The sequence below is a fragment of the Chanodichthys erythropterus genome, chromosome 3 (genome assembly GCF_024489055.1).
Source record: "Chanodichthys erythropterus isolate Z2021 chromosome 3, ASM2448905v1, whole genome shotgun sequence".
Classification (NCBI taxonomy): Eukaryota; Metazoa; Chordata; class Actinopteri; order Cypriniformes; family Xenocyprididae; genus Chanodichthys; species Chanodichthys erythropterus.
In genome coordinates, this window is record NC_090223.1 from 42,535,921 (window position 1) to 42,553,824 (window position 17,904).

The 17,904-nt window shown below is 44.7% G+C and overlaps 1 protein-coding gene across 2 annotated transcripts in view; it reads left to right on the forward strand.

The window, feature by feature from the left end:
* The window catches only part of cacna1ha (calcium channel, voltage-dependent, T type, alpha 1H subunit a), an 89,496-nt gene that overhangs the window by 57,840 nt on the left and 13,752 nt on the right, over positions 1-17,904 (forward strand). For both annotated transcript variants that reach the window (XM_067382370.1, XM_067382371.1), the window contains exons 9-23: positions 1,663-1,814; positions 3,292-3,477; positions 3,700-3,817; positions 4,501-4,656; positions 5,389-5,476; positions 12,526-12,734; positions 13,514-13,891; positions 14,958-15,058; positions 15,152-15,269; positions 15,375-15,443; positions 15,525-15,709; positions 16,027-16,153; positions 16,246-16,371; positions 16,592-16,681; positions 16,802-16,994. In XM_067382370.1, coding sequence (XP_067238471.1) covers positions 1,663-1,814; positions 3,292-3,477; positions 3,700-3,817; positions 4,501-4,656; positions 5,389-5,476; positions 12,526-12,734; positions 13,514-13,891; positions 14,958-15,058; positions 15,152-15,269; positions 15,375-15,443; positions 15,525-15,709; positions 16,027-16,153; positions 16,246-16,371; positions 16,592-16,681; positions 16,802-16,994 — 2,296 coding nt within the window. The remainder of the gene's footprint in view (positions 1-1,662; positions 1,815-3,291; positions 3,478-3,699; positions 3,818-4,500; positions 4,657-5,388; positions 5,477-12,525; positions 12,735-13,513; positions 13,892-14,957; positions 15,059-15,151; positions 15,270-15,374; positions 15,444-15,524; positions 15,710-16,026; positions 16,154-16,245; positions 16,372-16,591; positions 16,682-16,801; positions 16,995-17,904) is intronic.

Consider the following 17,904-nt stretch of genomic DNA (forward strand, 5'->3'; position numbering starts at 1 on the left):
GACTTAAATATTTATCTGTACCTCAAATTAAACTATGGAATCTCTTCAGAACACTTGGAATATAGTGCACAGAAACTTTATGGTGCTTTTTTTAATGTTTTTGTGCCTTTTGTGGAGCTTAACAATAACAGAATAGTACACGCACAGTATCGGATTTGGATCGGTCCACTCAGGCCGATACCCGATCCGGCAAAAATGGCAGTATCGGAGCCGATACCGATCGGAATATCGGATCGGTGCATCCCTAGTTATGTCATGATATGCATTAATGCAGTTGTATGTGTCTGTAAAAGCACCAAGAAGGTGAGAGAGTGAAGCAGTGAAACCTTATAGGATTAGTTCACTTTCAAATAAATTTTTCCTGATAATTTACTCAGCCCCATGTCATCCAAGATGTTCATGTCTTTTTTTTCTTCAGTTGAAAAGAAATTAAGGTTTTTTATGAAAACATTCTAGGATTTTTCTCCTTTATAGTGGACTTCAATGGCCTCCAAACAGTTGAAGGTCGAAATTACAGTTTCAGTGCAGCTTCAAAGGGCTTTAAATGATACCAGACGAGGAATAAGGGTCTTATCTAGCGAAAAAATCGGTCCTTTTCGGAAAAAATGTAAATTTATGTGCTTTATAAAAACAAATGATCGCCTTCCAAGTGCTTCCGCCAAAACCACACTTTCGTATTCTTCCGAAATGAGAGTGCGGTTTTGGCGGAAGCACTTGGAAGGCGATCATTTGTTTTTAAACATTTACATTTTTTTTCGAAAATGACCGATCATTTGATGTTTTCATCAAAAACCTTAATTTCTTTTCGACTGAAGAAAGAAGGACATGGACATCTTGGATGACATGGGGGTGAGTAAATTATCAGGAAAATTTAATTTGAAAGTGAACTAATCCTTTAATGTACACTTTTTTTTATCTTTCTAAAAGTAGTGTTCAACGCAATGACTTTCAGTTTACCATTGTTCAGTTTTGATTGTCCAACAGTTTGACATATTGATTTTAGCGTGTTAATGTGAACAGTATCCAGGTGAATGCTGAGGATGGCGGCTCTTGTAATGGGCTGCAGAACTAAGAGGCTCATATCATTTATGCTTCCTTTAGAATGTGTTTATTGATTTGCACTGTGCTAAAGAACTGAAGAGTGCAGTGGTAATTCTTCAGTCACAGTCTGCATCAGCAAATTTAAGGAGACTAATTCTCTGGCCCTGAAACTGCTTATGATGGACAGATTTTAGAGGTACTGTCCGTCTGATTGATCTGTGTTGCTTTGCTCTCAATAAAAAAGCTTATAATGCTTTGGTTTTGATTTTGCTTATCCCGGCTCAGCACTGGAGCTGTTGTGTAAAACTGAACAATTGTAATTGCTTTGTAAGTGTGCTGAAATATCTTTATCATTTCGCCCAGAGGTACTGTTACATAAACGCTCCATTTATCATTTGAATGTGCTCAATAGTTTTGCAGTTCTCTGTATTACTGTATATACAGCACTCACAGACTCCCACTCTCAGGCGTTTCATGTGATGTTGTGAGCGTAAAGGTGTGTGAAGGTGCCATTATAAGGGTCAGTGATTAAGGTCACTCACATGTTGTATTCCCAGCAGTATCTTGGCATGATTTTGGCCTGCAGAAGGTAATGAGGTGTGGCTCTGTTTCCTCTCACAGCCCCAGGAGCTGACACATATTCTGGAGATCAGCAACATCGTCTTCACTAGCATGTTTGTCCTGGAAATGCTTTTTAAACTGCTGGCCTTTGGTACCTTCGGCTATATCAAGAACCCCTACAATATCTTTGATGGGATAATTGTAGTCATAAGGTAAGATCTATGATATATCTATATCTATATCCCTGCTGAAAAATCCATAAACCAGCATCCGTGCTGGTTAAAACTGGTATAGTGGTGGTCTAGCTGGTTGACCTACATATCCATGCTGCTCTCCAGAAAAACTGAGCTGCTGTAGCTGGTCCTTCCACTACCCATGACCAGCATCCCATGCAAACCAGCATGCAAAAAATACCTTATGCTTGTGACCAGCAATGCTGGATTTTTCAGCAGGGAATTATATGTTAAATTATTTTATATGAAAAAAGGAAAAAATACTTATCAGATATACACTACTTTTGTTCTCTCGCTACAAACAAGTTTTTAATGATTTTGCTCATCAAAGCTGCATTTATTTGATTAAAAATTCATTACATTAATAACAGTGATATTTTAAAATAACTTTTCTAATTTTAAATAATTTAAAATGTAATTTATTCCTGTGATCTCAAAGCTGAATTTTCAGCATCATTACTACAGACTTCAGTGTCACATGATCCTTCAAAAATCATTACAATATGATGATTTGCTGCTCAAGAAACATGTAATTATTTCTTATTTCTTCATTTCATATCAGCCGTGTTGGGGAAAGTTATTTTTACAAGTAATGCATTACTATATATATAATATTGCGTTACTCCATAAAAAAGTAACTTATTGCAATACTTACCTTACTTTTGCGTTACTTTTACTTATCTGGCCGGGCTTGCTTGTTTGTTTTTTTTTAATAACAAAATGTTATTCTATTTTTGGCAAATGTAAAGGCCCTTTCACACTCTTAGTGAAAGGAATAAGCCTCAGGCTGAAGGAAATTCTCACCTGTAAAGTAAAATTGAAACACAAATGTGATGTTTATCTAAAGTAATTTTTGCTTATTAATATGGTTGAATTGGATCATCATGGAAGGTCAGCAGCAAAGACTTTGGTTAATAAAGTGAGATTAAATACATAAAGTATATTTGTGTTGTTTAACATATTTAATTAGTGCAGGTTTAATATAATCTAATTCTAGTTTGCACTGTTTTTCTCATTTTGCTCATCTCACAAAAGTACGAATAAAAGTATTACTATCAGTATATTTCTTAAAACAACAACAAAATCTTATTGACCCCAAACTTTTGAATAATAGTGGATAATAAAATATTTTAGTAAAATAATACAAATATTATGAAAGGTTTCATTTTCGTGATTAAATGAAACCTAACAAAAGGCTTTAAATAAATTACATTAAATATACCTAAACTTTGTGCCTAAATACCTAAACTAAATTGATTTTAAAAAATCCATGGACATTTTGCATCAGCTACCCAGGTGCTGTTGTGAAAGATAGTATGAAATTTCAGCAGAGCTTCTTGTCAATTGCTTGTAAGCAAACATAAGCATTCTTGAGGTGATGATTTTTTTAAAAAACTGTTTTTAAAACTATTAACTTTTTAAAACTATTAAATATAACCATGTGTTTTGGTGGCAGTGTGTGGGAGATCATAGGGCAGGCGGATGGGGGTCTTTCAGTGCTGCGGACATTTCGTCTCCTGCGTGTACTCAAACTGGTGCGCTTCCTCCCTGCACTGCGCAGACAGCTGGTGGTGCTGATGAAGACCATGGACAATGTGGCAACCTTCTGCATGCTGCTCATGCTTTTCATCTTCACATTCAGGTGCAGACCACACCCACACCCTCGTTCAACCAGTTAGAACAGAGCTTGTTGCACAGTGCAACCAACACTATAGCTAATCTTGACAGTTTGATTCATAAAACTGTGCTACGTGAATTAATTGATTTAAAAACTGTACAGCATTAATTATTTTTATTGAATGTAATTCTGGAATTATGCACTTAAATAATAATACATTTCATTTTTATTTCACTGTCAATACAGCATTCTTGGAATGCATCTGTTTGGATGCAAATTCAGCATGAAGACGGAGAATGGAGACACCATTCCTGACAGGAAAAACTTTGATTCCCTGCTGTGGGCCATTGTCACTGTGTTTCAGGTCAGAACCGAAACTATGCTAGCTCTACATAGTAAGTTGTAAGTCCATTTTAGGTCCTCCAGTGAAAAGAGTAGACATTTTTTCATACTCTGTCAAATGTAGTCAAGTGTGTTGTCAATAATTGCTTATTTTTGTCAGGCTAGGGTTATTTATGATATTGAAATATTTGTTTATACCAAAAAACAATGTATTAACTCATATCTATATTTTGAGATAAAACAGTAGCTAAAGTGCAGCTCACTACAATTGAAAGCCTTTGTGTACTTTTTTTTTTTTTTTTTGCATCAGCACAATTTCATGTGATGTAACTGAATTGCTGAACCTGCACTGTATCTTCCTAACATGCACATTTACAGCTATTTTCATTAGATTATCGCAACACCATTTTTTGGTAAAAAAAGACTTAATTGGTAGACTGGGGAAGCCAGTTACTTTCACTTTAGTAAGGAGCTGAACTCTAAATAATATGTACAGTATCATCACAAAACACTATTCAAATTGGAGCTGCAGCATCAAATTCTGTATTAATTTCCCCACTGTATAATTCAGAGACATGAAAACACATACAGAAAATACTGCTCTATTGCACATTTAAGTAATTAAATGGTTTTTTTTTTCCCTTTACTCAGCCGTCCTCTGTCCTCTACTGTTTCTCAGACAAAATGCTTGCGTATGTATTTCAGATTCTGACCCAGGAAGACTGGAACGTGGTCCTCTATAATGGAATGGCCTCCACCTCCCCATGGGCAGCTCTTTACTTTGTGGCTCTGATGACTTTTGGGAATTATGTCCTCTTTAACCTGCTTGTGGCCATCTTAGTGGAGGGGTTTCAGGCAGAGGTATAAAAGAAAAACTTCTACAACTGGCTCAGTTACAGTATTATGTTTGTCTTTCTTAAGCATGTGCACAAAATTATATATACAAATATGTAATTATACAAATATTATATATTATATACATAATATAAATTCAATATTGAATAGATATTGAATCTAAAATACAGTGTATGTTAACTCAATTTAAATTTACAGCTAAATATGTAGCTAATATGCAATGTGATCTCCCCTTGAAGAGGCTCAACCTGTGGCACACAAGTTGAACTTGTGCTACAGACGTTTATATAATTGGCTTCTTAAAGAGTTAGTTCACCCACCGTTTTTTGCACAAACTAAGTAGCTGCTTTCTCCAGATAGTCTGGGGAGTTAAACTGCATTGCTGATACGGTGCTGCAGTGTTTGGCCCATCTGTCATACTGGGGACTGTGTGAATTGTGAACTTGTTATTAGTAGGTGTAAACCTGCAAAGGCTAAAACAAACACCAACTTAACACAACCCTAACCGCAATATTTCTAACAGAGTAGCAGGGCAATGATAACACTGGCACCGCAGCTGTCTGTATGCACAGCAGGCTATGACTGAGTGAAGGGCAGTTTGTTGTTGATGCCAGAGGCCGGCGTCCTTTGAGAGAGCAACTCCTGTTTGGCTTCACTGCGCCCTGAATAACACTTTAGTGGGCTGAGCAGTTGCTGAAACACTGTGAGCAGTCCACAAAAGTCTCTTGTGCTTTGCAGGGAGATGCTAACAGATCAGATGCGGATGAAGAGAAGCGATCGCTGAACTTTGAAGAGGAGGAGAAGATGGGGGAATTACGAGATACAGGTTACTTGCATGTGCTAAATTTACATTTATGTGATTTACATCACATAAAAAGTTATTGCCATGTGAAATTACTTTTATGCACACATGCACACTTTTTACGCTACATAGATTTTTCCTATTCTTAGCCTGATTGTTCAGACATTAAGTCCATTAAGACCAATTAAAGTGAGCAGTGGTCCTCCAGAGCCACATTAAAGTCTATGCATACCCATGTCACATAAATGAATTTACTGAGGAAAATACACTTTTTATGCTCTTCTGCCATATACAACTTTAAAGGTGCTCTAGAACCCTATTTCAAAATAACTCATAGATTTTTTTTTTTATTATTCAATGTGTTAACTGCCTATTTTGGGGCGTAATTAAAAATGCTCTGATTCTGTGTGTGTCCCCTTTAAATGCTCGTGATCCCCACCCACAAGCTCTCAACTCTATAATACATTGCATAAACAAAGTTCACACAGCTAATATAAGCCTCAAAATGGATCTTTACAAAGTGTTCGTGATGCAGCCTATCAGATAATGTAAGTATGGTATTTATTTTGCATATGTTTACATTTGATTCTGAATAAGTTTGATAGGCTGTGGCTAACGGGGCTAAAGCTACACACAGTTGGAGAGATTTATAAAGAATGAAGTTGTGTTTATGAATTATACAGACTGCAAGTGTTTACAAATAAAAATAACGACAGCTCTTGTCTCCGTGAATACAGTAAGAAACAATGGTAACTTTAACCACATTTAACAGTACATTAGCAACATGTTAACAAAACATTTAGAAAACCGTTTACAAATATCACTAAATATATCATGATATCATGGATCATGAACAGTTATTATCGATCCATCTGCCATTTTCGCTATTGTCCTTGCTTGCTACACAATACCTGCAGAACGTCAGATGATTCAGCTGTGCACAGATCCAGACATTAATACTGGCTGCCCTTGTGTAATGCCTTGAACATGAGCTGGTATATGCAAATATTGGGGGCGTACATATTAATGATCCTGACTGTTGCGTCACAGTCTGTGTTATGTTGAGATTCGCCTGTTTTCAGTGTTCTTTTGCACAAATCAAATATCTGGCCGCTCAGCGGTGGCTCCAAGCTATGGCAGGGGAACATAACGTCTCCGTTCCCTCCTTCTTGGAACAGGGGTTACAATAGTAACCTAGACGTTCCCATTCAGTCAGTCACGTTCGACGTTACGTCGATACTGACGTAATGGGGTCCCGTGGAAAACGCCATAGCAACTGAACCACGTTACAAGTGTTAGGGAGGCAGGTGCTGGCAGGCTGAGGCGTGCCACCTGCAAATGCGGCCCATACTCGCAACCCTCCAGCGCCCAGAGTAAGCCCAGGAATGTCTTCCATGCCGGTGGGATGGAGAGGACAGGGCGTTACCGTGGAGAAGTCGAAGCTGCTGTTCCTACCCCACGGGGAAGAGTGCTTCGGAACTCAATCCCTCGTTTTTCAGCAACGACAAAAACACCAGGAAAGCTACGGAGACCACACCCTGCCCGAAGGGAGGTAACGTGTGGAAGACACATATGGACTGGTCTGAGAACAGTAACGCATATGGAAGATCTCTGATGTAGGTCCTACCTTTCGGGAGGAACGACTAGCAATCAGAGACGGGGCAAAACAAAGCCTCCCAGGGAAAGACACGGGTTTACCGTCAGGGAAACCTTACCGTGGACAAACTGATATGGGATTACCCGAGGGGAATCACGGCATATGGGCATCTAGCCCAGTACAAGGGCAGACCAACTGGGCATACACACGAGTACTGGACCTAGCGCCGGACGCCTCCGCCACGTCTGGCCGCCGCAAGATGCAGGAGGAACACCCATGGCTAACTACGAGTAGAAAGCACACGGGTGGACACCGGTTCCACTCTGAGGTTATAATACCTCGCGAATGTGTTCGGTGTCGCCCAGCCTGCAGCTCTGCAAATGTCTGCAACAGAGGCGCCGTGCGCCAATGCCCAGGAAGAAGCAACACCCCGAGTGGAGTGAGCTCGCAACCCGAGGGGGCACGGCTCGCCTTGGGACTGGTACGCCAAGGCGACGGCATCCACTATCCAGTGGGCCAACCTCTGTTTGGAGACAGCCTTTCCCTTCTGCTGACCTCCAAAACAGACAAAGAGCTGCTCAGAGCTTCTGAAGCTCTGCGTGCGGTCCACGTAAACGCGCAGAGCACGAACGGGACACAGCAACGCAAGGGCTGGGTCCGCCTCCTCCGGTGGCAGTGCTTGCAGGTTCACCACCTGGTCCCTGAAGGGAGTGGTGGGAACCTTGGGCACATATCCAGGCCGGGGTCTCAGGATAACCTGAGAGTAGTCCGGCCCGAATTCCAGGCACGAATCGCTGACCGACAATGCTTGCAGGTCCCCAACCCTCTTGGAGGCGAGCACGGTCAGGAGCACTGTCATGAGAGACAGATGTTTCAGCTCGACTGACTCTAGCGGCTCGAAGGGAGCTCCCCGTAAGCCCCTCAGGGCAACAGAGAGGTCCCAGGAGGGAATGAGGCGAGGCCTAGGGGGATTTAACCTCCTGGCGCCTCTGAGGAACCTGATGATCAGGTCGTGCTTTCCTAGTGGTTTGCCATCGAGCACATCGTGATGTGCTGCGATGGCGGCCACATAGACCTTCAGGGTGGAATGGGACAGCCTCCGTTCCAAACCCTCTTGAAGGAAGGAAAGCACAACACCGACCGGGCATTTCTGGGGGTCCTCCCAGCGGGAGGAACACCACTCAACGAACAGACTCCACTTCATGGCATAGGCGCGCCCCGTAGAGGGGGCTCTGGCCGAAGTGATGGTGTCGACTACCGCGGACTGTAGGCCACTCAAGTCTGCCGCGTCCCGTCCAGGAACCACACGTGGAGGTTCCACAGATCGGGCCGCGGGTGCCATATGGTGCCCTGCCCCTGAGAGAGGAGGTCCTTCCTCAGGGGGATGCGCCAGGGATGGGCTGTCGCGAGGAGCATGAGTTCCGGGAACCAGGTCCAGTTGGGCCAGTATGGCGCAACTAGCAAGACCTGCTCCTCATCCTCCCTGACCTTGCACAGTGTCTGCTCACTCGGGGAAACGCATATTTGCGTAGGCCCCGGGGCCAGCTGTGTGCCAGTGCATCCGTGCCGAGGGTCCCCTTGGTCAGCGAATAAAACAACTGGCAATGGGCGGATTCCCGAGAAGCAAACAAGTCCACCTGTGCTTCCCCGAACCGGTTCCATATCAGCTGGACCGCCTGGGGGTGGAGTCTCCATTCCCCCGGGAGCGTGAGCTGTCGTGAGAGCGCGTCGGCCACACGATTGAGCTTGCCCGGGATGTAGGAGGCCCGCAGCGACCTGAGTCGGCGCTGACTCCACAGAAGGAGATGGCGGGTGAGTTGCAACATGTGACGGGAGCGTAGACCACCCTGGTGGTTGATGTACGCTACCGCCGATGTGTTGTCCGTCCGGACCAGTACATGCTTGCCCTGCAGCAGCGGTCGAAACCGGCCTAGCGCAAGGAGTACTGCCAGCAACTCGAGGCAGTTGATATGCCAATGGCGATGGGGTCCCGTCCAGGACCCCAACGCCGACTGGCCACTGCATATGGCACCCCAGCCGGTGGCAGAGGCATCTGTTGTGACAACAACATGCCTGGACACTTGCACTAGGGGCACCCCGGCCCGTAGAAAAGCAAGGTCCGACCACGGGCTGAATGTGCGGCGACAACTCGTGTGATGACCACACGGAGTGAGCCACGGTGCCATGCCCACCTTGGGACTCGGTCGTGAAGCCAGTGCTGAAGCGGTCTCATATGAAGCAATCCGAGCGGCGTGGCTGCGGATGCCATATGCCCCAGGAGCCTCTGAAATTGTTTCAGTAGGACCGCTGTTTTCCGCGAGAACGAGTTCAGGCAGTTCAGCACCGACTGTGCACGCTCGTTGGTGAGACGTGCTGTCATGTTGACCGAGTCCAGCTCTGCCCCGTGCAGAGCATCTCTTTTCTCGGTGTGGAGCTTGCTCTTCTTCCGGTTGACCCGAAGCCCCAACTGGCTGAGGTGACTGAGCACCAGGTCCCTGTGTTCGCACAACTGCTCTCGCGACTGGGCCAAAATGAGCCAGTCGTCGAGTTAGTTGAGGATGCGAACGCCCACTTCCCTGAGCGGGGCAAGGGCCCCCTCTGCGACTTTGGTAAAGACGCGAGGAGACAGGGACAGACCGAAGGGTAGGACCCTGTACTGATATGCCCGCCCCTTGAACGCAAACCGTAGGAACGGTCTGTGTCGAGGAAGGATTGAGACATGAAAGTACGCGTTCTTCAGGTCGATGCAAACCAATCCTGGGCGCGAACTCACTTGAGAATGCGTTTCACCGTGAGCATCTTGAACGGGAGCCTGTGAAGGGCCTGATTCAAGACACGCAGGTCCAGGATCGGTCGTAACCCCCCGCCTTTCTTGGGTACTATGAAGTAAGGGCTGTAAAACCCAGACTTCATCTCGGCCGGAGGGACAGGCTCTATTGCGTCCTTCGCCAAAAGAACCGCAATCTCCGCCCACAGGACAGAGGCTTTGGGACCTGTCACCGAGGTGAACAGAACGCCGCTGAACCTGGGGGGACACCTGGCAAACTGAATCGCATAGCCGAGTCTGATTGTCCAAATGAGCCAACGGGACGGGTTGGGAAGGCGTAGCCACGCCCCCAAGCTCCGTACGAGTGGAACCATTCGGACAACAGAAGTACCCACGGGGGGGGCAGCATGGAGCACTGTGGCCCAACACGGGAGGCAGTGCGTCCCGAAGTCGAGGCTGTGAGTGGGGTCCACTCACATGGCTCAGAGTGGGCAGGGTGGCGTGGGAAGGCATTGCGTTCCCGGGGCTCCAAGACACTGCCCGTGGTGAAGGAAGGAATGGCTGAGAGAGAGGGAGCGAAAGCTCGCTCATCCCCAGCGCAGACCTTCTTATATGACCCAGAGGTTTCGGAAATTGCTCTTTTATTGAAAATGTGGGTACCAGAAAAACAACACAGGATTTTCCCCTGGGCCCTGTCCCGGGGGAGGGAGCGGTGCGGTCACCGTCTCCGAGGCAATCTCCAAAACCTCCGGGTCTCCCGTCTCAGGGCCGCTTCTTGGCCGCCTTCTTCCTCTTGGAAGGCGGTTTGGCGGCCTGGGCGGGGGGCGTGGCCTTCCTGCGGGTGGCTCAAGGAGGATGGGAGGACTCCGATCTTACAGGAGCCGGAGCCGCAGGAGGACGCCCTTGTCGAGGAGCAGACGAAGGCACGGCCTGAGGCGGATTGGTGGCCTCATCACGCCTGGGCAGGATGTGCTTGATGGCCTCCGTCTGCTTTTGCACTGCCGAGAACTTCTGAGCGAAGTCCTCGACAGTATCGCCGAAGAGGCCGGCCTGGGAGATGGGGGCGTCAAGAAAGCGAGCTTTGTCGACCTCCCTCATCTCAGCCAGGTCCAACCAAAGATGCCGTTCCTGGACCACCAGGGTGGACATTGTTTGACCCAGGGCGCGTGCCGTAACCTTCGTCGCCTGGAGGCCAGGGTCGGTCGCGGCGCGCAGCTCTTGCAGCAACCCTGGTTCAGCACTACCCTCGTGCAGGTCCTTCAGAGCTTTCGCCTGATGGACCTGCAGGATCGCCATGGCGTGCAGGGTAGAAACCGCCTGTCCAGAAGCCGAGTAAGCCTTGGCCGCGAGAGCGGCTGTGGTCTTACCCGCTTTGGACGGGAGACTCGGACGATTCTGCCAGGTGGCCGCGGACTGCGGGCACAAGTGCACCGCAATCGCACGTTCCACCTGCGGAATGTCCACGTACCCCCTGGCGGCTCCACCATCGAGGGTAGTGAGAGTGGGGGAGGCAGAAGACCGTAGTCTGGCAGTGTGAGGTGCCAACCAGGTCTTCTGGAGCTCCTCATGCACCTCCGGGAAGAAGGGCGCTGGGGCGGGACACGGCTGGGAGCTGAGCCCCGAACCCAGAAACCAATCATCCAGCCGCGAGTGCTCGGGACACGGTGGAGGGTTCCACTCGAGCCCGATGCCCGCAGCGGCCCGGGCAAGCATGGCTGTTAGCTCAGAGTCCGCCTCTGACTGAGCAGCCACCCCGGAGGGCGGAAGTTCGGAGTCATCGTCGGACTCTGGGGCACCCCCGAAGAGGGCCCCACGACAGCAGGCGGCAGCTCGACGGCACATGGTGTTGTGGAGGAGTGGGAGGTTCGTGGGGACGGACGATCCTCATCTCCCAGAGCACTAACCGGGCCAGCGCAGTGAGGGCATGTACCATCCACAAGCGCTGACTCAGCGTGCGGTCTACCCAGACACGTGAGACAGTGGTCGTGGCCGTCAGAGGAGGTCAGGAAACGACCGCATCCAGAAACACACGGACGAAAAGACATCTTGAAAAAGATGCTGATCGCCCGTGCTTGCTCTTTCAGAAAACCTCACCAGCCAAAGCACCCAGGGATATGCGTAGCACCGTCCTGTGGGCAGCGCGCTGTCTCCCCCACCGCTGAGCGTGCCTTTTCCCACAGCTGGAGAGACTTCGAGCAGGCCACCGGAACAAACAGACAGTAGCAATTAAAATTGCTGTTTTCAGGAGGAGTCCTGTAGCAATTAAAATTGCTGTTTGCTCTTTCAAGAAATTCACTCTTTGGTTCGGATCTTTCCATCACCTCTAATCGGCTCCGAAGCAAAATGAAGGTGAGTATGCCGGCCCTATTTATACCCGGATGCCGGGGGAGGGGCCCGGCATGTAAATCTCACAGGCCAATTCCCATTGGCTTGTTTTGTATCCTTGGAGGTGATTGGGCTCCCTAGCGAGACCCCATTATGTCAGTATCGACGTAACGTTGAACGTGACTGACTGAATGGGAACAATGGAGTTTGAGACTCACTATATGTCATTTCCATGTACAGAACTCTAATTATTTAACTATGCCGAGGTAAATTCAGTTTTAAATTCTAGGGCACCTTTAAGTAATTCCTGGATAATCTATTGTCATTTTATTTAATGAATGGTGTTGACTTTTATTGAATAACCCCTTTCATTTTCACCAATAGAGTTGAAGATGTATTCTTTGATGATGTCGGCGAATGGGCATGTGGATCCTCGTGGCACTTTGCCCCCTCCAATCATCATGCGCACTGCTGCCACACCCATGCCCACTCCAAAGAGCTCTCTTGGCCCGGAGTCAGTATTTGGTTTGACCGAGTCCAGGCGGGGCAGTGGGATCTCGATAGATCCAAATGCTTTTGATCTAAAATCCCTGGTAAGACGAAACAAAATCAAGTGTCAACCTTATGTCCATTACAGCGATGTCACAAGGTGAAGTGATGCCATAATTTACCTTTTTATGACATAGTAAGGTTAGTTTCAACTATGATGTCATGTAGTGTGACTCCTCAAAAACATGATATTTATTAATTAATAATTTATGATATTTTACTTTTTTACAGTACTCTTTACCTTGAAAAATATATGTAAAAACTATTTTAAAAATAATGATTACGTACCTGTAACTGGTTACACACACTAACAATGTTTTCAAGGTGTAGGGAAAATGTATCACTTTCCACTTGGTTACACCCAGTGTTACGGAAAGTTAGAAGTAATGCATTACAATATTGCTTTACTCCATAAAAAAATAATTGTGTTACTTTTTATGGAAAGTAATGTTACATTACTTCTGCGTTACTTTTTCTAATCTGGACTGGGCTTTGTTTGTTTTTATAACAGCAAAAAAGTTATATTTTTGGCAAATGTAAAGGCCTGAACTGCATTAGTAAAACAAAAAGTGTGCAAGATATGTACATACGTATTGTAGAAAACAAAACTTGCAAATGTCTTCTATCTTTTGTCAATGACAAAGCTCTTTATTGAGCATGCAGCTTGTACATGACTATGTACTGCAGATAAAGAAAATGTATAATCATATCATAAAACATGGGGACACTTTTTTGATGCCCCAATAGGTTGTACTAATTCATTGCAGTAACAAGCAATATGTGTAACCTCTTACCAGGACAACTTATTCTTTTACTATCCCAGACTAGCCCAAGAAGATCTCCGTGCCACCCCCGTGGCTCAGGCAGCAACTGGGGCAGCCGTAGATCCAGCTGGAACAGTTTAGGGCGTGCGCCGAGTTTGAAAAGGAAGGACACGTCCGGGGAGAGGGAGTCTCTGCTTTCTGGGGATGGCAGGGGTAGTTTTGAGGATGAGGACCTGGAGGGTGAGAAACTGGCCAATATCAGTGGGGGCTCACTGCAGCATCCAAGCTCTCTCGATATCCCTGAGCTGCCCCAGACCCCCAGCTTCAACTCTTTGGGTGAATACCACGACTGCAATGGAAGAAACCTGCACATACCCACTGACCTGTCCACCACCCTGAGCAAAGAAGACTCCATCGCAGAGGAGGACATGGATGATGTAAGTCGTGGCTTAACACTGGAGAATCACACCTGTGCTTTGCTGTTTATTACCGTCAAGCAGTGCTTTGTTTTTCAAAGATGTCTTCCCAGGGGTTTGTCTTGTGAGGAGACTAATTGTCATGCTGTAATTGATTCAGCATGGTAGTTTGAAGACAGTAATTGTTTTTCTTGGTGGGTGGAAAGTGACCTTTATTGGTGTTAGTGTGATGATATCTGCTCACTCAAGAGGCCTCGTCTTGAAATTTAGTTTCAAGTGCTGTGAAATTAACAGAAACAATAGGGCTACAATAAAGGTCTACATACAAACAACATACACAACCGGTCAAAAGTCTGGACACACCTACACACATTACAGTAAGCTTTAAAACAATACAGTACCATTCAAATGTTTGCAGTAGGATTTTTATTTATTTAAAATATCCTGCTCATACAGCATCAAACTTGTGTGGCATATGATCTTTCTGTGATACTTTTGCATCTTTTTTTAAAAAAGTTTGATGCTGGTCACTATTCACTTCCACTATATTGCCATGTTTCTATTATTTCTTGTGAAAGATTTCTTATGAGCTCTTGGAGAAAAAACACTTTAAATTGACTTTTGAAAGGGGCTGCATGGTGTTGAAACTGAAACGGCAAAATGGAGTGAATAAAATGTCCATAAAAACTGCATTAAAGTGTCAGTGCTGGAAATATTCTATAATGATTTCCCACAATTGTATTACAAGCTGCATAATTACAGCTGCATCATGGTGTCATTTCTACAAGTTCAACCATCTTTCTAGCCAAGTACCTGGCAAATCAATTAGACGTTGAGACAAAGTGGATTTTAATTGTGCAAAATCTGTTTCACAGAAAACGCATTTGCAAAATAAACAGTTAGTTAAATGGCAATTCATCACATTTAAACAAGCATCCATTTGAATCCCTATTTATTGATATATTGAATCAAGATCATTAACATTCTTATCTACCCTAAACACTTTAAACTCCAGACAATTTAGAGCTGTAGTAATTAGCTGTAGTTCTTGTTCAATTTGCTGATGCCTCTCTCTTGTGTGTTACAGAGTTTCTGTCTCCGTCTCAAGAGGACATTAGAAGCCTATAAACCTAAGTGGTGTAAAGATCACGAGGACTGGTCCCTTTATCTGTTCTCTCCTCAGAACAAGTAAGCATTTGCCATCTCCTATCGTCTACTGACCAGTTTGTCCTTTCAAAGTTTCATGTTCACTTTTGTAACTGTTACATAATTCTGTCCTAGGTTTCGGATGATTTGTCAGAGATTAATTTCTCACAAAATGTTTGATCATGTAGTTTTGGTATTCATCTTCTTAAACTGCATCACTATTGCTCTGGAAAGACCCACTATACAGCCACCTGTAAGTTTGCTTTAGTGAAATCTCATCCTTAATAGTCAATTTGAATTTAATATTTGAGATTTTCATGCTTATTGGATGTATGATACATTCTGTTTTTCATTTCAGGAGCGAATGTTTCTCAGTATATCCAATTATGTTTTCACTGTGATTTTTGTTGCTGAAATGACTGTGAAGGTATGATTTTGTTTTTCTAATGTATAAAGAGTGTTCATTCTACAAAACAATCACATTGACGCGATATGGCTTGTGTTAAAGGTGGTGGCCCTTGGCTTCTGCTCCGGGAAGCACAGTTATCTGCAGAGCACCTGGAATGTTCTGGATGGGGTGCTGGTCTTTGTGTCTCTCATTGACATTCTGGTCTCTCTGGCTTCCACTGGTGGAAACCGAATCCTTGGCATCCTGAGGGTTCTTCGCCTGCTGAGAACTCTGCGGCCACTAAGGTGAGTCAGCGAAAGGTCACAACGTGCCTGTCTGAGGCACGGTCAATCAATGAAATCTGCTATACAGTCATTGCTCCTGTTAGGAAATAAACTGAAGGTTAGCTGTGCGGTTGCATTATCTCCCGAGCCTACACGCTAAAAGCCCCTTCTCACTTACCGATTCAACAAGTCTATTATCCTTGAATTTGTTTTAGAGGTAAGACCAAGTGGTGGTTTATCAATCTTGAAGGTCACCCAGTCTATTGTACCATTACATAAATGTTACTGCAATCCTGACAGACTGAAATAGGTTGTGTCTTTGTTTTTCACTTAAATAGAGTGATTAGTCGTGCTCCTGGACTGAAGCTGGTGGTGGAAACGCTAATAACGTCCCTGAGGCCCATTGGGAACATTGTGCTGATCTGCTGTGCCTTCTTTATTGTCTTTGGCATTCTTGGAGTTCAGGTAATTGCCTCAACTGCTACACAATACATGCTTTTCAACAAAAATGAGTTTGGTTTTTTTAGATAACACAGCATCGATATTATCTATCACAGCTCTTCAAAGGAAAGTTTTACCATTGTGAAGGTGCTGACACCAAAAACATCACCAATATGGATGAATGTAAAGATAAAGGTTACAAATGGATTCGGAGAAAGTACAACTTTGACAACTTGGGACAGGTAACTGTTATTCACTAGACATTATTCATTGGTTTGGACACATTGAATCATAATAAAGTGATTGGCTGAGTGAGGTCATGTTGCCTTTTCATTTTTATAGGACCTTCAGAAAACATTTTCTGCTGTAATTTGTTTGAAATGATTCCCAGACTGTCATTATGAGCCCTGTTACTGCACTGAATAAATGATGGTTTTGCCGTTTACTGTTTCTCTTCCGCAGGCTCTCATGTCTCTGTTCGTGCTTTCCTGTAAGGACGGATGGGTCAATATAATGTATGACGGGTTGGACGCTGTCGGGGTGAACCAGCAGGTTTGGATCTGCTTTGCTCATTCTGGCCGGTGCCATTTCCGTACTTATAAATTCACATAACTTTTCTAATTTGTCATATGATGGATGTATCCTCTCTCTACATGTCCTTCACGCCCGCAGCCTGTGCGCAATCACAACCCCTGGATGCTCCTCTACTTCATCTCTTTCCTGCTGATCGTCAGCTTTTTTGTGCTGAACATGTTTGTGGGAGTGGTGGTGGAGAACTTCCACAAGTGTCGTCAGGACCAGGAGGAAGAGGAGGCGCGTATGCGTGAGGAGAAGAGGCAGAAACTGCTGGAGAAAAAGCGCAGGAGTAAGGAGAATTGCGGGTCTGGTCGGTAGTCTATTTTTCTGAGCACTGCCTGCTTCCAGAGCCTGAGAGAGAAAGCTAGAGAAAGATTTTTTTTAATTATTATTTTTAAAAACAAGCAGTCATAAGGCTGAGTACATAAAAAAAAATGTGCACATTTTGGCACAGATCTGATGTCAGCCTTGGATTGTGATGGACTGCAGCATGTTCCTGCATGAGATGCCCGCAACACCAAATTCTGCATGACAAGCCAACAGGGGAAGTTTGCACAGTACATATGGGGTCAGCATCAAGGCCAAAGCAGCAGAGCGTCCTGCTATGAATATATAATAGAAGACTTTTAAAAAATAGAAGACTTTTTATTTTAAATAGAAGATTGTACTAGTACTAATTAGGACTGTTTACTTAACATGTTAATTTAGTGTTCATTTTCCTACCATCAGAGCAAATCAAGATTGTAATACCAAGTAGAGTGTAGAGTCAGCACACCTCGCTAAACCAGACTTACTGAGAACAAGCAGCACAAAGTGAGCAAGAAGCCATTCGCACATCCGTGCATGCAAAAGCGATTTTCAAGGTTTGCGACTTTGAAACTTGAAAAAGATGCTTTTAATACTGTAGAAGCATTGCACAATATGCAGCGTAATGGCCAAAGATGTCAGTCTGTATGTATACTTGTATGTGAACGGCTGCCAGGTCTACACTAATGTTGATTTTTCAAAAGAAGTCTTTTAGGCCCACCAAGGCTGAATTTATTTGATCAAAAACAGTAACAACTATAATACTGTGAAATATTATTACACTTTGAAATAACTGTTTAACTGATATTTATTCTAGAGCACTGAACTCAAACATATGTAAAACGACATCAAGGAAAGTTACATCATATTATCCATTTGAGAGATCCGAAACA